A 27209-nucleotide genomic window follows, 5' to 3' on the forward strand; every position below is an offset into this window, starting at 1 on the left:
GAAGATGGATGGGATGAAAATTGCTAATGCTAATAAGTAGTATATTTATGACATGTCCAATTTAAATTAGCATCAAGCTTGTGCCTTTTGAAAAGTGGACAATCGCAACGTCACCATGAGGCAGTCAGCTATGGATATGCTTGTTCCCCCGCCAAGTGTTTGATCCGGTGCCCGAGTCTGCAACTGCATGTGACCTCACGTGTAACAAAGGGTATTGAAACATGCACAGTTTGATTTAACATGACTCAGTACCCAACAGTTAGGATGGAATTAGGTCAGTACCAACGAGGACAAAAACAACAACTAAATAGATAGTTTATTTTATTTATTTTTTTAAGTATACCTTATAGTGTTACATTATTCATGTATTATATATTATATATATATATAATATATTATATATATTATATTATTTATTATTATCATTATTTTTTTTTGTGAGTGAACTGTGGCGCTGCATTAAATAAAGTGCATTCTATTCTATTCTATGTACAGTAGATGGCAGTATTGTCCTGTTTAAGAGTGTCACAAGTTCACAACATTGGAGCTTACTGCAGACGAACTGCTTCACGGTAGACGAAAATGTGACTGCTGTTGTTGTGTGTTATTACCGGGCTGGGAGGACTTTAATGAAACTGCCTAACAACAAACCCACATAAGAAACCAAGAACTCGCCCTCGATCATTCTACAGTTATAACATCATTGGGCAGACACGCTCTTCATACTGTGGGAAAGCGGACGTGAAAGCAGACTGTCGACACGTCACTCAGGTTCGATTGGAGCAGGAAGGGGCATGACCTCCAGCGCCGCCTGAATTTCGGGAGATTTTCGGGAGAAAATTTGTCCCAGGAGGTTTTCGGGGGAGGCGCTAAATTTCGGGAGTCTCCCGGAAAATTCGTGGTGGTTTGGCAAGTATGATGGGGGGTGTTTTGTTATGTTTTGTTTGGTTGTATTTTCTATGGGAGACCGGGCTTTCTGCTCCGCTGCTCCCAGTCTGTGGAAAGCTCTCCCTGACCACCTGAGGGCACCTCAGATTGTGGATGCTTTTAAAACAGGCTTAAAAACTATTCTTTAAAAAAAAAAGCCTTTTTATAGATAAATGCATACTAGTTGTAACTATTAGGCTGTTCTAGTTTTTATGTTTTATTTATTTTTATTATATTTGTATTATTATTATTATTATTATTTATTTTTTTATTTTTTTAATACACTGTAACACTTTGAGGTGGTTTGCTCAATGTAAAGTGTTTTTTACAAATAAAATATATTATTATTATTATTATTATTATTATTTGTCCTGTGTGTTTTGTTTTTTCTCTGTTTGTTGTATGTTTGGCTGGTATTATTTTTAGAAAATAATTAATAAAAGTATTTTTTTTTTAAATCTGAATTTGCTAATATCATTTGGTAGTGTTTATGTATTTGTCTAATAATAGACTTCAGTATTATTTCTAACAGGCCGAGTATTTTAAAAAGTTCAAGTTAATTTTTAGCCTATTGAAACTAATCAAATATATAAAGAATGGTAGGCGTAATAAAACATGTTGAGTAACCTCTAAAAAAATTTGAAATTATTTGTAATATTACAAATGTATATCCGTACCGAAGATGCATATCTAAATAAAAATAAAAAAAGTGGTGCCCTTTTTCTATATGAAAAAGAAGATGAGCAGCAGGCGAGGGCAGATATAGGGCACAGGGAGAATGTGCTGGAAGGGATGCTATAGTGACAGTCTTCATGCTGCGCACAATTAGCATTCGTGCAGAGTCTCAGTGTTGTTTTTTTACAAGGATGCGTTTTACTCATCTTGGAACGACAATTACCAAAGTGTGATTAATACAGACGGAATAATTAAGCCTGAGATGGCGGACGTCTCCAGCAAATCTTGGCATGCGTGCGTGTGTTTTGTGCAATGGCCGTGGCGTATTATGAGTAGCTACTCCTTCTTGTGTTTTGCCGGCCTTGCACAGAGGTCAAGTGTAGCCTAAGAACTAAAGCGAATGACACTCCTCTCACATTTACATCATGCTAATGCGGGGAAACAGTGCTACAACACTACGCAACACGGGCTAATGTCCTCACAACATCAACACAATAAACAATAAAATCACGCCAATTAAACAACAACAAAAATGATGTATTTTTTTATTCTCCACACCCAACAGACCTCTCCCACTGGCACCACACCAACACACACACACACACACACACACACACACACACACACACGCACGCACGCTCACACACACACACACACCTACTGGTTATCATTTGGATTGGGGACCAAGTTTTTGATCATGACTTGTGGGCACCACTCTTTTTACAGGTTGTGGAGGCATAACAAAATGAGGTAAAATGGCCACTGCCCAGTTCGCTCATACACGTCTTTGAATCTACGGATTGATGAAGTAATGTGCTGATAATTCTTTACCGGGGACCCTGGGGTAAAAGAGTTAATATGGTTCATAGGGACCAAATTGAAATAATTTTGCATAATTCACACAAATTTGTACATGACTACTGAGGACCATTTAAAAAAAAAATCAAATTAAATATGACATGATCCTCAGATTACCGCACTACAGCTGTCCTCTTATAGGAAGTTTCTCCACTTAAATGTTAGAACAAATCCTGCACCTTCTGTGACATTACTGAAAACTGCTATTTAGCAGTAATGAAGTTGTCTGCAACTCCAACTAAGGATGGAAAATTCTGAATGTGAATCATACTCATACTTGCCAACCTTGAGAGCTCCGATTTCGGGAGGTGGGGGGGGTGGGGGGCGTTGGTTAAGAGGAGAGTATATTTACAGCCAATTCACCAATTTGAGTATTTCATATATATTTCATATATATATATATATATATATATATATATATATATATATATATATATATATATATATATATATATATATATATATATATGAAATACTTAACTTTCAGTGAATTCTAGCTATATAAATTAATTTTATCAGACATACAAATAAAATAAATAATTGAATTTCAGACGGCACCTATCAAATACACAGTAATAAAAACACAGTTGTTCTACTAACTGTACTGTGCTTGCTGGTTACTAAAAAAAAAAAAACACTTACCTTTCACTCTATCAGTAAAGTCACTTCCGAGTTTCCAGAAGATGGCGCCAGTATGTGCTTTGCCCTGCCGTCTCTGGCTGTCAGCTTTGTTCGTTTTTGTGTTGTTTGCGTCTGTTTTCGTCTCTGTCATCTCACTGCTTGAGTATGACCGCCAAACACTGTTGGATCTTTGCCCCTTTCCCACTGATGTGATCAACTTCGACATTGGTTTTTCGACGTCACAATCAGCTTTTTCACCTGGCCGTATAACTGCCTCGTGGCTCCTCTCCCCCACCACCTGCGGGCTGTGTGTTGGGCCCTACCTGGATTAGCTGCGCCCTTGGACGTGCTGGCCCCCGTCTGGTTAGGTCTTATAAACGCAAGATCTTTGACAAACAAAACGTTTATCCTGAAGGATTTCTTCACATTCCGCGGACTGGACCTCCTCTGTGTGACAGAAACATGGCTGAGAGCCGGTGAGTCCGCCCCTCTTAATGAACTCCTGCCTCCGGAGTGTACCTACTTTAATTCTCCGCGGTCGTCCAGTCGGAAAGGAGGAGGATTAGCAGTCGTTTTTAAAAATGACTTTAAATGCCGTCAGATCCGCCTGCAATCATCCCTTTCAAGCCTCGAACTGTGCATGTTTGAGCTGGGGGGGGGGGGCTCCAGCTCCAGCTGAATTTCGGGAGATTTTTGGGAGAAATTTTCTTCCGGGAGGTTTTCGGGAGGGGCGCTGAATTTCGGGAGTCTCCCGGAAAATCCGTGAGGGTTGGCAAGTAAGGAACATTAAACCAGATTTTGTTTTTGGAAAAAACAAAAATAGCCCTAAATCACAAGTGTCTCAAAAGCACAAGCTGCAATGACATCCGCGGATCAGCGCCCAAATATGGGCAAGGAAAAACTCCCAACCCAGTGGGACGTCGATGTGAATAACTATAAGAAACCTTGGAGAGGACCGCAAATGTGGGTACCCCCCTAGAGGAGACCAGTGCAATGGACGTGAAGTGCATACTTGCCAAACCTCCAGGATTTTCCTGGAGACTCCCGAAATTCAGCGCCTCTCCCGAAAACCTCCCGGGACAAATTTTCTCCTAAAAATCTCCCGAAATTCAGGACCTGAGTGACGTGTCGACAGTCTGTTTTCACGTCTTCTTTCCCACAGTATAAAGAGCGAGCCTGCCCAATGACGTTATAACTGTATAATGATCGAGGGCGAGTTCTTGGTTTCTTATGTGGGTTTATTGTTAGGCAGTTTCATTAAGGTCCTCCCACACACAACAACAGCAGTCAAATTTTCGTCTACCGTAAAGCAGTTCGTCTGTCGTAAGCTCCAATATTGTGAACTTGTGACACTCTTAAAAAGGACAATACTGCCATCTACTGTACATAGGATAGAATAGAACATAGAAAATAATGTACTTTATTTAATTCAGCACCACAGTTCGCTCACAATAAACAATGATAATAATAAATAATATAATATATAATATATGACTGATAGAAATATATTCTACATATATTCTACATTTAAGTGCAGTCAAGGAACATATGCATTATACAGTCTGATGGCTGTCGGTATGAAGGACCTCCTGTGTCGTTCCGTGTTACATTTTGGGAGTCTGAGACTTCCGCTGAATGTGCTCATTCTCTCCACAATTTCCGAGTGTAGTGGGCGGGAGGTGTTGTCCATAATGGCTAGGAGTTTTTCTAGACTTCTTCTCTGCCAAAGAGTCTAGCTGTGGTTAGAAAAATAGTGAGAGAGAATAGAACAAAGATGGACATTTCAACCCTTAACTCAACAATGAGTATATGAGTGTTATGTGTAAATATATGTGTAAATAAATGAACACTGAAATTCAAGTATTTCTTTTATATATATATATATATATATATATATATATATATATATATATATATATATAAAATAGAATAAATATATACATATATAGCTAGAATTCGGCATCACGGTAGCAGAGGTGTTAGTGCGTCTGCCTCACAATATGAAGGTCCTGCAGTCCTGGGTTCAATCCCGGGCTCGGGATCTTTCTGTGTGGAGTTTGCATGTTCTCCCCGTGAATGCGTGGGTTCCCTCCGGGTACTCCGCCTTCCTCCCACTTCCAAAGACATGCACCTGGGGATATGTTGATTGGCAACAATAAATTGGCCCTAGTGTGTGAATGTGAGTGTGAATATTGTCTGTCTATCTATGTTGGCCCTGCGATAAGGTGGCGACTTGTCCAGGGTGCACCCCGCCTTCCGCCCGATCGTAGCTGAGATAGGCGCCAGCGCCCCCCGCGACCCCGAAAGGGAATAAGCGGTAGAAAATGGATGGATGGATGGATAGCTAGAATTCACTGAAAGTCAAGTATTATATATATATACATATATAAATATATATATATATATATATATATATATATATATTATATATATATATATATATATATATATATATATTTAATATATATATATTTTATGAATGTATATTATATATTTGACTCTTAACCACGCCCCCAACCACACTCCACCCCCGACCACGCCCTTAACCCCCCACCCCCCACCTCCCGAAATCGGAGGTCTCAAGGTTGGCAAGTATGGTCATGTGGCTCTGACATAATGTTGTGAAAGTCCAGTTAATTGCGTGCCTTAAGTCAGTCTGTGTGAAAAAAAAAAAAGAAATGAAAAAAAAAAAAAGAATGACAACACCCCGTACTGCAAGCACACAAACTTAAGATGAGTCCATGCGTGGTCCTTCCACGGCCATCTGGGCCCCGTGCACCTGCATGGGCGACTGTCGCGGCGAGCTGGAGGACCTCAGTCGGGAAGGAGGACCGCTCAAAGTGCACTCGTACTTCACGTCAGAGCGTCTCATCCTCAAAAACACACACCCCGTGTCTCTTGCTCCGCTTAAGAGATGCGCCTCAGTGACCGGGCACAGACAGCGCTGTCGCTCGGCAGAACTCACGAGTGAACCGCCTGACGATACACAAAGCGGACACATTTTTCACTTCTGCGCGTCGCATGCGCACATAAAATAAAAATAACGGAGCCGTGTACAAGCATTGAGCGATATGAGGTGCTAAATCTCGCCGGTCAAAGATAGCATTGACCGGCGCATCTGTCGGCCCTCACAGACGCATCACTCAAAGGATGTGACACATTTAATACACAGTGGCTGGGCAACCGCCGCCACGTTGTGCGGAAGCCGCAGAAGGAAATTCACAATGTCGGCGTTGACGGATGGGCAGTTGCAAACAACAAACATGCGTTCGCACATGTACGAGATCGGGGGGGGGGGGCTTCAAACTCATTTTAGATCAGGGGCCACATGGAGAAAAATCCACTCCCCAAGTGGGCCGGACTGGTGAAATCACGGCACAATAACTTAAAAATAAAGAAGACTTCAGATTGTTGTTGTTTTGTTTTGTTTTTTTAAATAGAACAAAACCATTCTGAAATTGTACAAATCATAATGTTGTTGTTTTTTTAACACTTATATGTTGCGGTCAAAAGTATTTTATCTTTATTTGTCGTTATTTAGTCTATTTGAATAAGTTGTGTGATAATGTTCATCAGTCAACTCATTGATGTTAATTTTCAATCTAGCAAGACAAAAAAATCATATCAAAATCAAATGACAGGATGTTATTATGTAGTTTGATCATTTTCCTCAACCAATATCATCCATCCATCAATCCATTTTCTACCGCTTGTCCTGCTCAGGGTCGCGCGAGGTGCTACAGCCTATCTCAGCTGCATTCGGGCGGAAGGTGGCGTACACCCTGGACAAGTCGCTACCTCATCGCAGGGCCAACACAGATGGACAGACAACATTCACACTCACATTCACACAGCAGAAGGAGAAGAAGAAGAAGACAGCAGAAGAGTGATCAGGCTTATACTATTTCTCCTGGAGCTCCAGTCTGAGGGTCGCTGAAACAAATAAAGCTTTTTGTTCGACGACTTATCGTTGGCGTCTTCTTGGCTCATCACCCATTTCACGACCAACAAATATACAACACTCCAAACCTACTGTTGGTTCTGTGTGAGCCTGAGCTTTTCCTCCTGTTTCTCCGTGTTTCTGTTCTGTTTGAACAACACACACAATAGTGGGGAAATATTAAAGCCAGACGTCTCCTGTCTGTAAGGAAGTTCACTGCAAAAACTGAAATCTAAGTAAGATAAATATCTCAAATAAGGGTGATATTTGCTTATTTTCTGTCAAATAAGATAATTATTCTCACTAAGCAGATTTTATATTATAGTGTTTTGTTCTTGTTTTAAGTGTTTTGGTCCTAAATGATCTCAGTAAGATATTACAGCTTGTAGCTGAGTTTTGATGACCTATATTGAGTAAAACATGCTTGAAACTAGAATATCATCTGTGTCATCAACACTCACATGTATAAAATCCCTTTTTTAAAGTAATAATTTCTTAGTTCAAGCATGAACAAAAAAAAATCTTGACTTTGACCCAATTGTGTCTCATAATTAAAACAGATGACAGGCAAATGGACTTTGCTGATTTATTTTCAATTAAATAATAGAAAATACGTACTCCTATATATTTTTCGGAGTATAAGTCGCTCTGGAGTATAAGTCGCACTGGCCGAAAATGCATAATAAAGAAGGAAAAAACCTATATAAGTCGCACTGGAGTATAAGTCGCATTTTTGGAGGAAATTTATTTGATAAAACCCAACACCAAAAATAGACATTTGAAAGGCAATTTAAAATAAATAAAGAATAGTGAACAACAGGCTGAATAAGTGTACGTTATATGATGCATAAATAACAGACTGAGAACCTGCCTGGTGGGTTAACGTAACATATTATGGTAAAAGTCATTCAAATAACTATAACATATAGAACAGGGGTAGGGAACCTATGACTCGCGAGCCAGATGTGGCTCTTTTGATGACTGCATCTGGCTCTCGGATAAATCTGAGCTGACATTGTTTAACATGATAAGTAATGAATAATTCCACTTGTAATAAGTGTTAAAAATAATATTCCAAACATAATACATTCTCATGCATTTTTAGTCCATCCATCTGTTTACTATCGCACCTGTTCAAGAAGTGGCGTTAAGAAGTCATTTATTTATTATTGGTTAGTGTGGGGCTTGTCCTCCTGGGTGTTCTTCAGACCACCAACCACCGACATGAGAGTCCGTTTCAGGGTTACGCTATTGTTTTATTTTACAATAAGTCTCTCAGTTGCTTTCCAGCAATTGTATTTTTCTATTTCGTTCTCGCTCGCGCACTGGGTCCAGCTCCAACCCCATCTCTCCTCCTGGCTGCTGCTTATAACAGAGCGACCGGTGATTAGATAACAAGGCTCAAGTGGGCCATATATGCAGGTCTTGCTGATTTCGAGGCCCGTCCTGGCACCCCCCAGTTCGCTGCAGGCCTGCGGGCCACGCCCCCTCCACAGTTAGCTTCAGAATAACAATGTTATTACAAATAATAAGAGAGCTATTATACTCTAGAAATGTTGGTCTTACTTATAAATGCATACATTTTGTTGTGTTCAGTGTTAAAAAAAATATTATATGGCTTTTACGGAAATACATTTTAAAATATTTGGCTTTTTGGCTCTCTCAGCCAAAAAGGTTCCCGACCCCTGATATAGAACATGCTATACGTTTACCAAACAATCTGTCACTCCTAATCGCTAAATCCCATGAAATCTTATACATCTACTCTCTTACGTGAATGAGCTAAATAATATTATTTGATATTTCACGGTAATGTGTTAATAATTTCACACATAAGTTGCTCCTGAGTATAAGTTGCACCCCTGGACAAATTATGAAAAAAACTGTGACTTGTAGTCCAAAAATATGGTAGTACAGTTGTTATTAGTGAAAATATACTTGTTTTTTTAAGGTATTTTTTGGTTCATTGAGGTTAGCTAATTTTATTTGTTTTGGAAAGTCTTGACAAGCCAAATGTTCCTTTTTTATTGGCAGATAAGTTTGCTTCGTTCAAATAAAATACCCCTCATTTTTGTTAGTTTTTTTCTTGTTTTTGAACACTGACTTTTTGCAGTGTTCCGCATTGCCTCTGACTAACTCGGTGGAAAGCCCCTTGGCGCCACCTGTTGACAGGCATATATAAGCCTGTAAAATAAAACCATCTATTTCCATTGGAATTAAAATAGCCTCGTACATTCAGGTCAAATACGGTATTTGTCACATTTATGTACGTGGACGGCGCTGATGTCGTCATCTTTTATGACCACAGTCCGTGTAAAAGACAAAGGCGACACGTCTCCTTTGGTTTATGTCTCTGTGTAAAAGGGGCTTGATTGACAGGTGATCAGTCCAAGCGTCTCACTGGGGACATGCTCCAACGTCCCTATGACCCTGAACAGGGTGCATGCTGTAGAAATTGGGTAGATGGGAAGATTAGATGAATGAGAATTCAGCCGGTAGGAAGACAGCACGAGCTGGAATACACGGCTCTGCACTCCAGCCTTCTCTTTTGAATATTCTGTGCGCTTGGCATTTCCCAGTAACCGGTGATGGTTCAACAATAAGACCGGGTCCAGGCAAAAAATACAGGCTGGGATAGATGATGCAACACTCTGCATTTCAATGTTATAGCTGTGCATGCAGGGCTCGATAGAAGGCGTGTATACTCTCCTACACAACGCATGACCATCGCAGGGAAAGAAAATATATTGTTGACTCTGTAGTGAGGATTTAATGTGTCTGCATAAATCAGTGCACTCTCCGGTATAACTAATCAAAAGCAACACAAGCGGCGCTCTCTCTGTCTGTCTGCTGTGTGTCAATACCGGCGGCCCTCATAAAGCAAAAGTCGGGGATTGGGGGGGTGGGCACGCATTGCCATGCAACACACGATGCACACAGGGACACCAGGCCAGTCCATTCCTCCCCTTTTCCTCCTCCTCCTCCTGCATGCTGATTATCGAGAGCCGCGGAGAGAGGACCAGCCAGCTCCCTCAGCTGCTCACATCACTTTTTTTAAGGCAGGTATACTCCACAAGTACTCAACTGAGGGACCCATTTTCTCAATTCTCCTTTTTTGTACAGACTGCATTGTCAATGCCAGGTATCTTAAAACTTGCATTTTGCCAACAGCAGCCATTAATAAAAGCAGCACGGTCAAAGTATAGATAAATGATAGGAACGGCCCTGAATTTTTTTCGAGGCTAGACCATCAACAATACATCCAAAAATATATAATTACAGAAATACCACCGTACATTCATTTATATTTGATCAAGTGAAATACATATTTGATCCCCTACCAACCAATACATATTTTAACCCCTTAGTACCGACCTTCCTGTCAAGCTATCCATAGCCATGGGCAAGACCACCGGGAAGTCAAAAGGACCTCATGGACAAGATTAGACCTGCACGAGACTGGAATGGATTACAACAAGCAAAAAATTGGCCCAAAAAAGACCATTATTAATTTGTAAATGGAAGAAATACGAGATAAACAATTGCCCTAAAATACCTGAATTTTTGTATGGCATGCATTTTTTATTTAACTCGGCTCTTTGGCCTTTTCGAAACCTAATGAACATATGAACAACAGACAGGCAAAACATGCTGTGGGGAGGTAGAGCCGGCAGTTCGACAGCGAGGCAGGGCACACCGTAGCCTAGCCCAAGATGGCGGCGAAGAGGCGTGGCCGGCAGCGAGGCAGGGCACACCGTAGCCCAACCCAAGATGGCCGCGAGGAGGCGTGGCCGGCAGTCCGACAGCAAGGCAGGGCACACCGTAGCCCGGCCAAAGGTGGCTGCGAGGAGGCGTGGACGCCGAGCGAGCGGCGAGGAAGTATTGAATTGAGAAATACTTTCAGAGGCACATAGGCGGTACTAAGGGGTTAAAATATGTATTGGTTGGTAAGGGATCAAATATGTATTTCCCTTGATAAATGAATGTATGGTATTTATGTAATTATATATTTTTGGATGTATTGTTAATGGTCTATCAAAAAATTCAGGGCCGTTCCTATCATTGCGACGCCGCAATCAAGATCAGGTTCGTGGATCGCGCACCTGGGGATAATTGAGTATTCCTCTCGCGCTTTATAAGAGGGCGACACCCGTGAACGTCAGGGAGAGAGGCGGAGAGACGAGAAGGAGCCAGAGGGAAGCTGACACGGAGAGTTAGAGAGACTGAGAGCGCGAGAGAGGCGACGACGCCCGAAGCAGAAAGCCAAGCGGAAGACCGAACCGCAGACGGAGCAGCTGAAAAGCAGTCCTTATTGAAAAATAAAGAAGTCTAAACGTGCCGCCGCTACAGTATGTCCTTCCTTGACGGTCCTTGGAACCCGCACGACTGCTTGAGAAGTCTGTCATATATGCTATCTGAACTTTTATTTTCAGCCATCTTGAATCTAACGGGATGTTGTATACTTTTCATCTACCACTAAAATAACTCTACCATTGTGGCTTGTGCAGCCCTTTGAGACACTTGTGATTAAGGGTTATACAAATAAACTTTGATTGATTGATTGATTGATTGATTGATTGATTGATTGATTGATTGATTGATTGATTGATTGATTGATTGATTGATTGATTGATTGATTGATTGACAGTGTAATGTCCTTGTAAGTCCAAACCAGGGTCTTAAAGACAAAAATGTTGTGTTGTGGGCAACTCAAAATTCGATGTCCACATATGTGGACGCCAGGTTCGAGGAGCTTAATTCGCTATCTAATCTTGTGGGGTAGGGATAAGTCTTGGAAAGGTGAGAGACCAGCCCACAGTTACCAAGTAGGAGCAGGTTAATGCGGTTGGAAGCACAGTCACAAAGAAAAACTAATCGTTATGCGTTTTGCTGCCATGGATTGCGATCTGTGTTTTAAAGTAGACATGTACAGGAGTGTCTAAAAATTCCCAGTGAACACCTGAATGACTCAAATCCTGTAAGGATGAGTCAACATTATTTTGGCATTAACTTGACAATTTCAGAGGCAGTTCAATTCTGAATATGACCCCAACAACCCCATGCCTGCTGTCAAAAATAGAGATGGAAACATTGTGCTTGCTCAAACAAAGAGTAAGGGAAGACTTCACCACATTGAGGGGTCAATGAACAACAACCCAGCAATCTTGAATGACAACGTTGTGGCCTCAGCCAGACCACTCGGTGGAAAGGCAGAATGGACACAAGATTGGACGGTCCACAATGTTGGGGAACTGTACCAGACAGTTTTATAGAGGAGCTCAGGTCAATCTTGCAGACAGCACGGGTGAAAAAGATGTTGGTTCACAAAACAACACTTACACACAGTCAACAGAACAGGTGGTTGACAAAGCTGAAGGATGACACACTATTACTGGAACCTGACTATTACTGGAACTTGGGTAAACATCTTGACCATATAGCACCAAAGTCATGTGACATTGAGAGGTATATCTTTACCTTTATGTGTTGTCTTTATGTACTTTGTGCAGCGTGTAGCAACTATTATAGTTTCATAGATATTCTGGGATTGATAAGCTTGCAGTCATGCACTGACCAAATATGCCTGATTAGCATTCCTAAAAGTCAATAACATCAACAAAGTTCACCTTTGGGCATTCACGCACAACATAAAACATTTGGTGGACAAAATGAGACAAAGGAGTGGAAGATTTTACATGTAAACAAACTGTCCACACTATGGTGGGTTCAATAACCCCCGATGTTCACTAACTACTTTCATCAGTGAAACATACAAACAAAAAAATTAAACGTTGGGCTTTCTAACAATTGGGAAGGTTTGTGTCATCTTTGTCCTCAAACAAAAGACATATCAAAACGAAATAAATATTTTTACACCCATTTTTTTTTATTTTCAATCCTTTTTTAGAAACGCTCCAGTGAGCAAGTAGGGCTGCACTAAATAGCCGCGGTTTGCTGACCTCCGGCCTATACTCTACAGCCATCTAATGTCTTGGAGTTGCAACTCCATTCAAAGTCTACTGTATAATACTTGCAAATGATAGGTTAGGAAGTGTTTGGAATCAATAGAAAACAACTGGCCAGCACAGTTTTCCTTATCAGATCACTGTTTAATGTTTTATTTTATTTTATTATCATACACATTAACGTTTAGTAACACGCAAACGCACACAAAAGTACCAACCATCGGTACTGTTGAGTGCCGATATCAATACCCGGTTCAAATGAGAAAGATACCCATCCCTACTGTCAATATATAATTTTTTTAGCATATAATCATTAACTTTATAATTTGATGCCAGAAACAGGTGACAAACAAGTTAGGAAAGGTGGCAATCAATACTGATAAAGTTGAGGAATGTTCATCAAACACTTATTTGGAACATCCCACAGGTGTGCAGGCTAATTGGGAACAGGTGGGTGCCATGATTGGGTCTAAAAAATGCTCAGTCTTTCACAAGAGAGGATGGGGCGAGGTTCACCCCTTTGTCCACAACTGTTTGAGCAAATAGTCAAATAGTTTAAGAACAAAGTTTCTCAAAGTCCAATTGCAAGAAATTTAGGGATTTCAACATCTACGGTCCATAATATCATCAAAAGGTTCAGAGAATCTGGAGAAATCACTCCACATAAGCGGCATGGCCGGAAACCAACATTGAATGACCGTGACCTTTGATCTCTCGGATGGCACTGTATCAAAAACCGACATCATTCTCTAAAGGATATCACCACATAGGCTCAGGAAAACTTCAGAAAACCACTGTCAGTAACTACAGTTGGTCGCTACATCTGTAAGTGCAAGTTAAAACTCTACTATGCAAAGCGAAAGCCATTTATCAACAACATCTAGAAAAGTCGCCGGCTTCTCTGGCCCAAGATCATCTAAGATGGACTGATGCAAAGTGGAAAAGTGTTCTGTGGTCTGACGAGTCCACATTTCAAGTTGTTTTTTGAGATATTCAACATCGTGTCACCCAGACCAAAGGGGAAGCGAACCATCCAGACTGTTATCGACGCAACGTTCAAAAGCCAGCATCTGTGATGGTATGGGTGTGCATTAGTGCCCAAGGCATGGGTAACTTACACATCTGTGAAGGCACCATTAATGCTGAAAGGTACATACAGGTTTTGAAAAAACATATGCTGCCATCTAAGCATCATCTTTTTAATGGACACCCCTGCTTATTTCAGCAAGACAATGCCAAGCCGCTTTCAGCACGTGTTACAACAGCGTGGCTTTGTAAAAGAAAGAGTGCGGGTACTTTCCTGGCCCCCCTGCAGTCCAGACCTGTCTCCCATCGAAAATGTGTGGCGCATTATGAAGCGTAAAATACGACTGCGGAAACCCCGGACTGTTGAACGACTGAAGCTCTACATAAAACAAGAATAGGAAATAATTCCACTTTCAAAGCTTCAACAATTAGTTTCCTCAGTTCCCAAACGTTTATTGAGTGTTGTTAAAAGAAAAGGTGATGTAACACAGTGGTGAACATGCCCTTTCCCAACTACGTTGGCATGTGTTGCAGCCATGAAATTCAAAACTTAATTATTATTTGCAAAAAAAAATCGAGTTTATGAGTTTGAACATCAAATATTTTGTCTTTGTAGTGCATTCAATTGAATATGGGTTGAAAATAATTTGCAAATCATTGTATTCCGTTTATATTTACATCTAACACAATTTCCCAACTCATATGGAAATGGGGTTTGTATGTGGCTTCCCTTCCCCTCATTCCATCTTTAGCAGCAACAAAGAGATTAAAGAGGGATTACTTCTGACATGTCAATGTGATGCGCCTGCTGGCTACTTGTTTGGTTTTTATACCTCTTCTTTCTCATGCATGCTGCAGCACACGCACACACACACACACACACACACACACACACACGCGCACGCAATCACACACACGTACACACACAGGTTATTGTATTTGTTACCTTCTTGAGACCTCCGAAAAATGCCTACCTCTTTAGGACCACCCTTTCTAGATACAATATATAAAGATTTGTATTTAAAAAAATAATATCATATTCCTACTATGCATATATAAAAAAGCTTGTTGTGAAAAATGAGTTGGAATTTCACACAAAAATAGGTCACAGTTTGACAAGAAAAATGTATCATTTTATTCAACGCAAGTCAAAATAATACAAGAAAAACTGAAAATGTGTGCAATATTATGATTAAAGCTGGAATTTTACTCAGTAACAGTCCCAATTTTACAAGAAAAGCTTGACAATTTTATGAAAAGAGTCTCAATTTTATTCAACAAAAGTCACAATTTTATAAGAACACTTTAAAATGTTGGCAACATTATAATAATAATCTGAATTTTACTTGGACAAATTATGACAAATGTCATAATTTTACTCAAAAAATGTCACAATGTTTACAATAACAACCAAAAAATTTACAATATTGTGATACAAGTAATAATGGAAAATAACAGATGTCACCATTTTGCATTAAAAAGTAATAATTTTGCATAAATAAAGTAATAATTTCACGAGAAAATATTGCACTATTACAGAAACAGAAAGAATATGAGAAATAGTTCTTAATTCTATCAGAAAAAAGTTGAGTCATTGTGAGAAAAAGACTGCTTTTAGTTTATTTATTTTTTGATTAATTTTTTGTTTGTAATTGGTTTTTAATCTTCATTATTTACTCCAAGTTATTACAGTATGTCTTTTTTTATAGATTTTTTTTATATATATATAAATTGTAGCCAAAGGGGGCGCATTTCAATTTCTTACACACACTTGTAATTACATATGTAGGCCAGAGGGGCAGCACTTCAAATTTTTACATACACTTGTTATTTCATATGTTGACCGGAGGGGGAGCACTTTTACAACCGACACAAAGTCAATTTGAATAGTCCCTCCTTTTTGGGAGCACCGTAATTTTGATAGATTTCACCACCAAGGGTGCAAGTGAGACATTCTTTATTATTTTTTTTTGTAATGTGCTGAAGGCCGATGACAAACGGGTCGCAGACCACAGATAGCCCCTGTGCCGCACCTTTGGCATAGTCTTAGTACCGTAGTGTATTTGTTCATCCCATTGACATGTGGGATGCGGGTTGTTAAACGTCAGCACTTGAAGTCATAATATCAGCTGTTCACCTGGCCGATTTTTTCGGGGATGAATAGGGAAATCCTTCTTTAGCTGCCCTCCTGTGTTATCATACATAGCTGCCTTTGCACCTATCACTGTTTCCTTTTGTATGCACATTAAATCAACAAAAAAATCCTGACTTTGGAGCAATGTTCACAGACTCTAGTAGTTTGTTCTCTAAATGTTTTTTCCTTATTGGGACCATGATTTTGGTCCTAACTTGTTCACCGGTCCTCATATGGACGGTACTTTTCCTTATTGATGTCTCAAGAAGGGTAGAAATACAAGAACACACATACAAACAAGTCACGCACCGCAGATAGCCTCTGTGCCGCACATTGGGCATAGTTTTAGTACCGTAGTGTATTTGTTCATCCTATGGTCACATATTGGATGTGGGTTGTTATACGTCAACACCGGAAGTCGTAATATCAACTGTTCATCTGGCCAATTTTTTCGGGGATGAATAGGGAGTCCTTCTTGAGCTGCCCTCCTGTGTTATCATACATTGCTGCCTTGCAGCTGTCAGTGTTTACTTTTGTATGCACATTAAAACAAAAAACAAATCCTGACTTTGGAGCAATGTTCACAGACTCTAGTATTTTGCTCTCTATTAGATTAAATGTTTTTTCCTTATTGGGACCATGATTTCGGTCCTAACTTGTTCACTGGTCCTCATATGGACGGTACATTTCCGTGTTGATGTCTCAAGAAGGGTAGAAATACAACACACACACACACACAAACACACACACACAAACAAGTCACGGAACGCAGATATCCCCTGTGCCGTACTTTGGGCATAGTCTTAGTATCATACTGTGTTTGTTTATCCTATGGTCACATATGGGATGCGGGTTGTTATACGTCAGCACCGGAAGTCGGACAATCAGCTGTTCACCTGGCCGATTTTTTCGGGGATGAATAGGGAAATCCTTCTTTAGCTTCTCTCTTGTTTTATGATACATTGCTGCCTTGGCACCTTTCAGTGTTTACTTTTGTATGCACATTAAAGCAACAAACAAATCCTGACTTTGGAGCAATGTACACAGACTTTAGTATTTGCTCTCTAAATGGTTTTCCGTATTGGACCATGATTTTGGTCCTAACTTGTTCACCGGTCCTCATATGGACGGTACTTTTCCTTGTTGATGTCTCAAGAAGGGTAAAAATACAAGAACACACACACACCCACACAAACAAGTCACGGAACGCAGATAGCCCCTGTGCCGCACTTTGGACATTGTCTTAGTACCGTAGTGTATTTGTTCATCCTCTGGTCATATATGGGACGCGGGTTGTCAAACGTCAGCACCAGAAGTCGTAATATCAGCTGTTCACCTGGCCGATTTTTTCGGCGATGAAAAGTGAAGTCCTTCTTTTGCTGCTCTCTTGTGTTATCATACATTGCTGCCTTTGCACCTGTCAGTGTTTACTTTTGTATGCACATTAAATCAACAAACAAATCCTGACTTTGGCGCAATGTTCACAGACTCTAGTATTTTGCTCTGTAAATGGTTTTCTGTATTGGGACCAAGATTTTGGTCTAAACTTGTTCACCTGTCCTCTTATGGGGGGTACTTTTCCTTGTTGATGTCTCAAGAAGGGTAGAAATACAAGAACACACACACACACACATCCACACAAACAAGTCACGCACCGCAGATATTCTCTGTGCTACACTTTGGGCATAGTCTTAGTACCATAGGGTATTTGTTTATCCTATGGTCACATATGGGATGCAGGTTGTTATACGTCAGCACCGGAAGTCGTAATATCAGCTGTTCACCTGGCCAATTTTTTCGGGGATGAATAGGGAAATCCTTCATTAGCTTCTCTCTTGTTTTATCATACATTGCTGCCTTTGCACCTGTCAGTGTTTACTTTTGTATGCACATTAAAGCAACAAACAAATCCTGACTTTGGAGCAATGTTCACAGATCTAGTGTTTCGTTCTCTATTAGATGCAATGTTTTCTTCCTTTTTGGGACCATGATTTTGGTCTAAACTTGTTCACCTGTGCTCATATGGATGGTACTTTTCCTTGTTGATGTCTCAAGAAGGGTAGAAATACAAGAACGCACACAAACATCCACACAAAAAAGTCACGCACCGCAGATATTCCCTGTGCCACACTTTGGGCATAGTCTTAGTACCATAGTGTATTTGTTTATCCTATGGTCACATATGGGATGCAGGTTGTTATACGTCAGCACCGGAAGTCGTAATATCAGCTGTCCACCTGGCCGATTTTTTCGGGGATGAATAGGGAAATCCTTCTTTAGCTGCCCACTTGTGTTATCATACATAGCTGCCTTTGCACCTGTCAGTGTTTATTTACTTTTGTATGCACATTAAATCAACAAACAAATCCTGACTTTGGAGCAATGTTCACAGATTCTAATGTTTTGTTCTCTATTAGATGCAATGTTTTATTCCTTATTGGGACTATGATTTTGGTCTAAACTTGTTCACCTGTCCTCATATGGACGGTACTTTTCCTTGCTGATGTCTCAAGAAGGGTGGGAATACAAGAACACACACACACAGAGGTCCACGCTAAATCCTCACATGCTCCTCAATGTCACGTCCACTTCCTTGAAACACTTCCTGTGACGTGTTTGCCCTCGTGGCAGTGGTGCATGATGTGGCTTATAGGCGCTGTGCTGAGCAAGCGAGAATAGATGGATTGGCAAGGCTGGGAGAGAGACAGTATTGTTTTTTTGGGGTTTTTTTTTTTCATTTAAAGGAAGGGAGTGATAACCTTTTGTTGTGATTCAAAGCAGGGAAATGAACTATTGATTAGCGGGGAGAAAGTCAAATAAGGCCAAAAGAGAGTGGAAGCGGGTTGCCTTTGTCCACAAACACACACACATACACTTAAAACCGCTTGCAATTGAGTACCGCGTCCCATCATGCATTGCTTCAACTGACTTGGTACTTAAGTAGGAGTAAATGCCACCCATAAATAAATGCAAGTCTCCTAATGGAGGTGGTGTTGTTTGCCTACAGTACTGGATTAAAAAAAACCCACAAAGGAAGAATAAGTGTCAGATTGCTCTGATTTTTTTATACAAAGTATGTGCTGATAAAGTGAAAATAGTACATTTTTTGGTAACACTTTACTATGGGAAACATATACATCATTAATCAGTTACTTATTAACATGGAAATTAGTAACATATTGGCTCTTAATTAGTCATTATTACATACTTATTAATGCCTTATTCTGCATGGCCTTATTATACAAGCAGTAAGCCAATAACTAAGAGTCTTCCCTCAATAACCTCAGAATTATTGATTATTAGTAACCCAAACCTTTATATGTTTCCCTAGTGTTCAAATAACTCTCTTGGGGTGACTATGTCTGCCGTCTGGCCTGGGAACGCTTGGGAGGAGCTGGACAAAGTAACAACTGGACTCCCAACAAACGGAAGAAAATGTATGGATAGTGAAATAGAATGAATGTTATGTGAAGCAAAAATGTTGTTGTTGATTTCAACTTTTTCCCTTAAAATACAGAATGAGGCTAAAAAGCAGGAGTCCCCAAACTACTGCCCACGGGCTGGATACAACCCGCCAGCGTCCAAAATTCCGCGGGTAGTCCTAAGTTTAAAAACATATATATATATATATATATATATATATATATATATATATATATATATATATATATATATATATATATATGTATATATATATATATATATATGTATATATATATATATATATATATATATATATATATATATAAGTATATATATATATATATATATATATATATATATATATATATATATATATATATCATTTTTTTTAAATCTGTCTTTTCTAATCCATTTTCTACCGCTTGTTACTGTCTGTCTCTTTGCCACTCAAGCAAATCATATTGTCCAAATATGCAATTTTTTATTTATAACGTGACATAATCACGCTCTGAATATATATATATATATATATATATATATATATATATATATATATATATATATATATATATATATATATATATATATATATATATATATATATATATATATATATATATGTATATATACACAAGCATACATATATATATAAATATGCATACATAAATGTATATATGTATATATAAATATGCATACATACATTCATAAATACATACATATGTATACATATATATATATATTTATATATATACATATACAAATATACATATATATGTACACATAAATACATATATGTATATATATATACACATGCATACATACTTACATACATAATGTACATACATATATATACATATATATCCATTGATAACGTGAATATAACGCTCTGAATATATATATATATATATATATATATATATATATGTATATATATATATATATATATATATATATATATATATATATATATATATACATATATATATATACTTTTTAATTTTCCTGAAGGAACTCTCCTGAAGGAATCAATAAAGTACTATCTATCTATCTATACTGTATATATATATAAAAAAACATATATATAAATATTTACATACATATATACATACATACATATACACATACATACATACATATATACATATACATATACAGCCCAGCCCACGACAAATTTTTTTAACCCAATGCGCCCCCGAGTCAAAAAGTTTGAGGACCCCTGCTATTAAGCTATAAAGCTATATTCTATTACTCGATTAATAAAAAATATATAAAATAATAAACAGCTGCAGCCCTAACCCTTATTATGATGTTCTTGTACCAATTAGCGTTGGTGCTTGTCTCCTGCCGCCTTTCTCTGTCCTTCCTCTGAATTTTGTTGGCCAGGTAAACCTTTCACGTCCTCAGCGTGACTCCTGAATGCCCCCTTTGTGCTGGTCTTTTGGGGCACAAATGATTATGTCCTGCAAAATTCTGCCTAGCAACAAGTGGCCGCACAAACAACTAAAGACCGGTCCAGCCATCTTCTATGCCGCTTATCTTGTTAGGAATCAAGAAGGGGATGTTTTCCTCGGTGTGTAGCCCACCTAAGAGGTTGCAGCGCCACCACTTGTCCCTCATTTAAGAGCACCACAGGACTGGAACAACATAGTGTCCATGTTAGTGCACAGCCAGGCAACTTTGGCTTGATTTCAACCCTGCCTTATGGAGAAATATGTCCCTCTCGAACAGGAGCGTACAGGAGCTTTCAACACTACTCCATTGGTAGTGTTGACGACGACGACGACGACAAACCACAGCCAGTCATATTAGTGATTAGTCAAGCGGTGGCCTTGGACGTCAACAATTGCCTGACACTTCACTGCAAAAGATTTTAGGGGACAGGACCCGGAAAACTGCAGTGCCCTTTTCCCCCCCAATAAGCCGGTTAATGTGTGCACATGGACTGGCGCCCGTTGCCGTGGTTAAAGTTGTGTCACCACGATACGCACATTACCTCCGGAATTGGCCGCCACAGTCAACAGTGCCACGCTTTGAGAGTGGCGGCGCGAGGCAGCGGAGATTAATTCCCTTCTCTTTGCTGGCACTGCGGAGGAAGGTGGAGGGCGCCGCCGCCACCACCGGTGTTCCTTTCCTATGCATCACCGCATCCCATACCAAATTACAATAATAGTCGTAACCAACCGCATGTTTTCTCACGTGTCGTGTGCACCATTGTTCCATTTGCTCGGGCTGTGTCGCACCCTGCTGGGATGGTATTGATCCACCAGTGCATGGAGGAGAACTCCTGCATGTTAAGTTCAATTGAAAGTGCATGGGAGGCGCAGGCAAAATGCGCAAATGTGAAAGAACTCACCGATGTGGATGATGGAGTCTGCGAGCGCACACTTCCACTCCTGGCTCCAAATGCCGGCCATAAGCAACATAGCCCAAATAACGCGCATGTTGTCCAAATAGATGCTGTAGTCTCCTCCCTGTTGGAAAAAAAAATCAAAGCAGATCCAAGAAAAAAAGGGGAAATCTTCTCCTTTAGTCCATTTAGTTCTTCACTATAGGATGGAAGGGGGGTTGGGGGTGGTGGAAGTGGAAGTGGACCCTCCTGGCGTTAAATCATATCGTGTCCGAGAGAAGAGGCGCGAAAGGCGCAGACGGCGGGCAGCATCCGAGCGGAGAAGCAAAGGAGGATGAGGAGGAGGAGGAATAGGAGGAGGAGGGAGAAAATCTGCAAGCCTGCGATGGCAATGCTGAACCGTGCAGCTCCTTGCTAGAACACAATCAGCCTTTCTCGTACTTGTACCTCCTCCATGCAGTTAACGCAATCCAACAGGAGCCTTCAATGGGGCAAAACTTCCATCCTTCCCATTTGGATGGAGGCGTCTCCCCGTGGTCACTTCCACTTCTGGGTCTCCAAAGAAGTGAGGGGTAGCATTATTCCCGAAAAAAATTCCCCGAAGCCCGGAAGAGAGGATGTCTTCACTGATGAGGATGATGAGGATGTGCACACAGCCTCAGTCAGTCGCAATCTGTACGCGGGTACCCGCGTTAAGCCCCGGCGCGCACGGAGGATGGGGAGAGAGGAGGTGTCTCCTGATTGTGTGTGTGTGTGTGTGTGTGTGTGTGTGTGTGTGTGTGTGTGTGTGTGTGTGTGTGTGTGTGTGTGTGTGTGTGTGTGTGTGTGGGGGGGAAAGAGAAGAGAGAGAGAGCGAGAGAGAGAGACAGTCTTGATGAATAGGACATTTTTAACGCCATGGATGCATCCTTATCTCTTCGATCGTTTTTTATTCGAGGCAGATGGCCGCCACACATGGAGTTTTGAGGATTTTATACCATGTTCAATTTGAAAATCTCTTTGATTGTTTACATCCATTCATCCCATCCATTTTCTACTGCTTATTCCCTTTGGGGTTTGCTTGGGGCGCTGGTGCCTATTTCAGCTACAATCGGGCGGAAGGCGGCGTACACCCTGGACAAGTCGCCAGCTCATCGCAGGGCCAACACAGATAGACAACATTTAGTGTTGCCAATCAACCTATCCCCAGGTGCATGTCTATGGAAGTGGGGAACCCACGCATTCACGGGGAGGACATGCAAACTCTACACAAAAAGATCTCGAGCCCGGGATTGAACCCTGACTACTCAGGACCTTCGTATTGTGAGGCAGGCGCACTAACCCCTCTTCCACAGTGAAGCCATGACTGTTAACAGTTCCGCTCAAATGCTTGGAGACAGAATCTCATGGCGTTCACTGTTATCGTGTCTCCCAACATTATGGTTAGACTCCACCCGTGTTCTTTTGTTGGAACACTCAAAGATTGACAGGTCAGGGGTATATGTTGCAGCACGGTGGTACAGTGGTTAGTGCATGTGCCTCACAATACGAAAGTCCTGAGTAGTCCTGAGTTTTTATCCTGGGCTCGGGATGTTTCTGTGTGGAGTTTGCATGTTCTCTCCGGGACTGCGTGTGTTTTTTTAAGGAACTCAAAGCGCTTTGACACTATTTCCACATTCACCCATTCACACATTCACACATTGATGGCGGGAGCTGCCATGCACGGCGCTAAACATATATATAAATATCTGATCAAATGACAGATTGGAGAGAGGGTGAAGTGCCTTGCTCGAGGACACAACGGACGTGACTAGGATGGTAGAAGGTGGGGCTTGAACCAGTAACCCTTGCTGGCACGGCCACTCTCCCTACTTTGCCACGCCGTCCCCGTGATCCCACCTCCAAAGACATGCATCTGGGGATAGGTTGATTGGCAACACTAAAATTGGCCCTAATGTGTGAATGTGAGTGTGAATGTTGTCTGTCTATCTGTGTTGGTGTCAGGTTGAAACACTGATGACATCTATTAAACAGACAAGAAGCAAGGAACCATGCAGAGAGTTCGATTTAGCTCATGAGGAGAACGCATGGTGCTGCACTCTTAATCACAGTCTCGCTCTATGCCAGACCTGGGCAAATTAAGGCCCGGGAGCCACATGCAGCCCGTTAAGCTTTTCACTCTGGCCCGCTGGACATTCCCAAATACTTTTTTTTAGATCATTCACGTTTGAAAATGTAGCTCCCATCATGATATGCAGTCATGTTTTCTAATGACCGTAACCGAACAATACAACGTATTTCAATGGTTGGAATCTGTGCTTTTGGATAATATACCAGTTTCTATGGTAATCTAATGTGTTACTATGGTAATCTACGTCACAGCAGCTCAGAGGAGGCACCAAGCAGGGTGGGCAGGAAGCGCTTCCACAGACGCGGAAGGGGATTTTTACAACAAAGTTCTAAAGCTTAGTGATATATCAGATATGTCAGATTAAAGGTGAGTTTATGTCGTACCTTTCGCGTTCATATTTCAGTCTTTGTTGCATTTTTGTCGCGTTTCACTCGATTGTAAAATATGTCGATCGACAAGGGGTGTGACATTCATATTTTGTCACTATTCATTGTTTTATCCTTCATAGAAAAAGTTAAAATTCCATTACGTATTTTTAAGGCGATCTGTTTTTAGCATTCAATCAGACACTATTGTGAGGTTTTGTATCAGTGTTCTTAAAAATAGATATACCGGCCCCAAGATACTTCTTTTTCTATAAAGGTGGCCCCCGAGTCAAAATAATTGTCAAGGCCTGCCCTACGCTCTATGGTTCAGCTCCCACGTCCCTCTATTTATTCAGGAGTTCCACAGTCAACATCACTGAGGCCGCCTCTAAAAGGAGTGGTCACATATATTATGCAAAGCAGGTCCAGGACGCGCAATACGTGACGGAATTTGCTGGGTCCTTGTGATTTCGCCTTGTCTCTGCTTCGTCTGCGTGCTGTCGTCTTAACTGCGTTGAGGTCCTTGAAGTCCTTGGCTGTTAGTGGGCTAAAATAAAGATAACATCTGCAGATGAGGCCACCCCTCAGACAATATGTTTTTGTCCTTGCACAGATAGAAAAAGTACAGCTTAAGCACAATAGCTAATAGCTATAGCAACGAACTTTAAGCATACTCACCAAGTATATTCTAACAGTTGGTCCTGCGATGAGGTGGCGACTTGTCCAGGGTGTCACCCCGCCTTCTGCCCGAATGCAGCTGAGATAGGCTCCAGCACCCCCCACTACCACAAAAAGGGACAAGCGGTAGAAAATGGATGGATGGATGGATGGGTAAATGTTACAGCTTCGGTCTCACTCCGTGCAAAAACCCATGTCGATTGCGTGCGTGAACGTCACGAGCGGATGCTTCTGCGAAACTGAAGAAGCGTTTATTCGCTTTAAAGCAAAAGAAACACAAGTCCTACGAGTCTGTGGTCAATGAGTCTTTGTGAGGGTGTGGACCAGTCCAAGGAAAAGGGGGGGGGCTGAAGAGGGAGACGCTTCAGGAGGTTCCATCCATTGATGAAGGAAAATTGATTATTATAATTTAAAAATATTGATATGAGGCGAGTTTCTCATTTTCAAGGTTGGAACTTTTGTACCATTCTTTTGCTTTTGAAGCTTGAATTTAATATCACATTCGGAAATATTATTATTCTTTGTAAACCTGATTTCATTGAGGGCCACATCACAATTATGGCTGCCATCAGAGGGCCGATCCTAAGAGCGAATAATATGTGAATTTTCCCATACCAATTAGCCTTGTGGTTAGAGTGTTAGTCCTGAAATTGGTAGGTCGTGAGTTCAAGCCCCAGCCGAAACCATAACACTGGTATACACTAGCAATGGAATTTATGTCAGTCGAAAAAATTGCACCTAGTTTAGATTAGAATGAGTCATATATAGAAGTATGGAACCATTATTTGTATTTTTTTAAAGTATAAATTAACCTAAAATATGACTTATTTTATATTTGTGGAAAATATTGGACACAATGTGTTGCCCACCTTATAACTGTAAGCCACTGTAACACTATTGTTCTTTTTTTTTTATTATTATTATTTTTAAAAACTGACTGTGATGATAATGTTATGTATATTTATATGTATATATATATATATATATATATATATATATATATATATATATATATATATATATATATATATATATATATATATATATATATATGATCCGTTCATGAATGAGTAGATCTGTTCGGCCACCGTGTTCAATGGAGAAGACTGATCTACAAAATTTGCCGGCAGCATACCCTTTGCCCTTCGAGCTGTCCTTGATGAACTGAAATATTTTATTTCCAATCATTTTGGAACTTGTCAGCGTACTTCTTCTTACTCGTCGTCGCTATGTCTCTTCTTCCTTCTTCTGCTTCGTCTGTTATGTTTTTGGACATTACTACTTGCCGTAGTTTTGAAGCAATGCATGATGGTAATCTGGATGTTGCGTGACAGTGTATTAACGTGCCGGCTGGAATAAACACATGCTGAGAAATAGCTCCGTGCTTGCCTACTTTATGGGTTATAGATAAACCTCTGGATAACGGAGATGTACATAATAGTCTCTTTTTCAGGTTGTAGAGGACGCTAAAGGCAGTGCCTTTAATGCACGCCCCAAATATTGTTGTCCGGGTGGAAATCGGGAAAAATTCGGGAGGATGGTTGCCCCGGGAGATTTTCGGGAGGGGCACTGAAATTCGGGAGTCTCCCGGGAAAATCGGGAGGGTTGGCTAGCATGGTTCCAGGTGTGCGGAAGCATGTCTGCCCCCTCATACCTGTTGATGCTGTTGGCTCCTCGCTTCCTTTATCCATCTTTTCAATTTGTTTCTGATCAAATGACAGCTCCTTCTCGCCGTAACTTGCCCAGCTATAACTTCTTCTTTTTTGGTTTAAAGTAGTGTTGTGGCGGTATTATTGTGTTGCGTCGTTTGTATTTGTATGTACAGTCCAGACACAGTGAGGGTGAATGACCTCCTTAATTATGGAGGCGACTATCCTGAGCTCAACATAAACATAAACAGAGTACTAAATGTACATTTTTTCTTAAAGGCGTAATACATTTTTAAATTGTGGTGTTTTGGAAGGGCCAACAGCAATTTATTTGATTTCAATTCATTTTCTTTTTGTTGTTTTTGTTAACGTTAACCCATTCAGGGGATATTTCCCTGTACACAGTGGCCTAGTGGTTAGAGTGTCCGCCCTGAGATCGGTAGGTCATGAGTTCAAACCCCGGTCGAGTCATACCAAAGACTATAAAAAT

At 40.5% G+C, this 27209-nt stretch overlaps 1 protein-coding gene across 3 annotated transcripts in view; it reads right to left on the reverse strand.

The window, feature by feature from the left end:
* Positions 1-22641, reverse strand: part of grid2 (glutamate receptor, ionotropic, delta 2) — a 1199099-nt gene extending 1176458 nt beyond the window's left edge. For all 3 annotated transcript variants that reach the window (XM_061901055.1, XM_061901073.1, XM_061901064.1), the window contains exon 1: positions 21924-22641. In XM_061901055.1, the coding sequence (XP_061757039.1) occupies positions 21924-22011 (88 nt within the window). In that variant the 5' untranslated portion in view covers positions 22012-22641. The remainder of the gene's footprint in view (positions 1-21923) is intronic.
* Between the last annotated feature and the right edge of the window lie 4568 nt (positions 22642-27209).

The sequence above is a fragment of the Nerophis ophidion genome, linkage group LG01 (assembly GCF_033978795.1).
Source record: "Nerophis ophidion isolate RoL-2023_Sa linkage group LG01, RoL_Noph_v1.0, whole genome shotgun sequence".
NCBI lineage: Eukaryota > Metazoa > Chordata > Actinopteri > Syngnathiformes > Syngnathidae > Nerophis > Nerophis ophidion.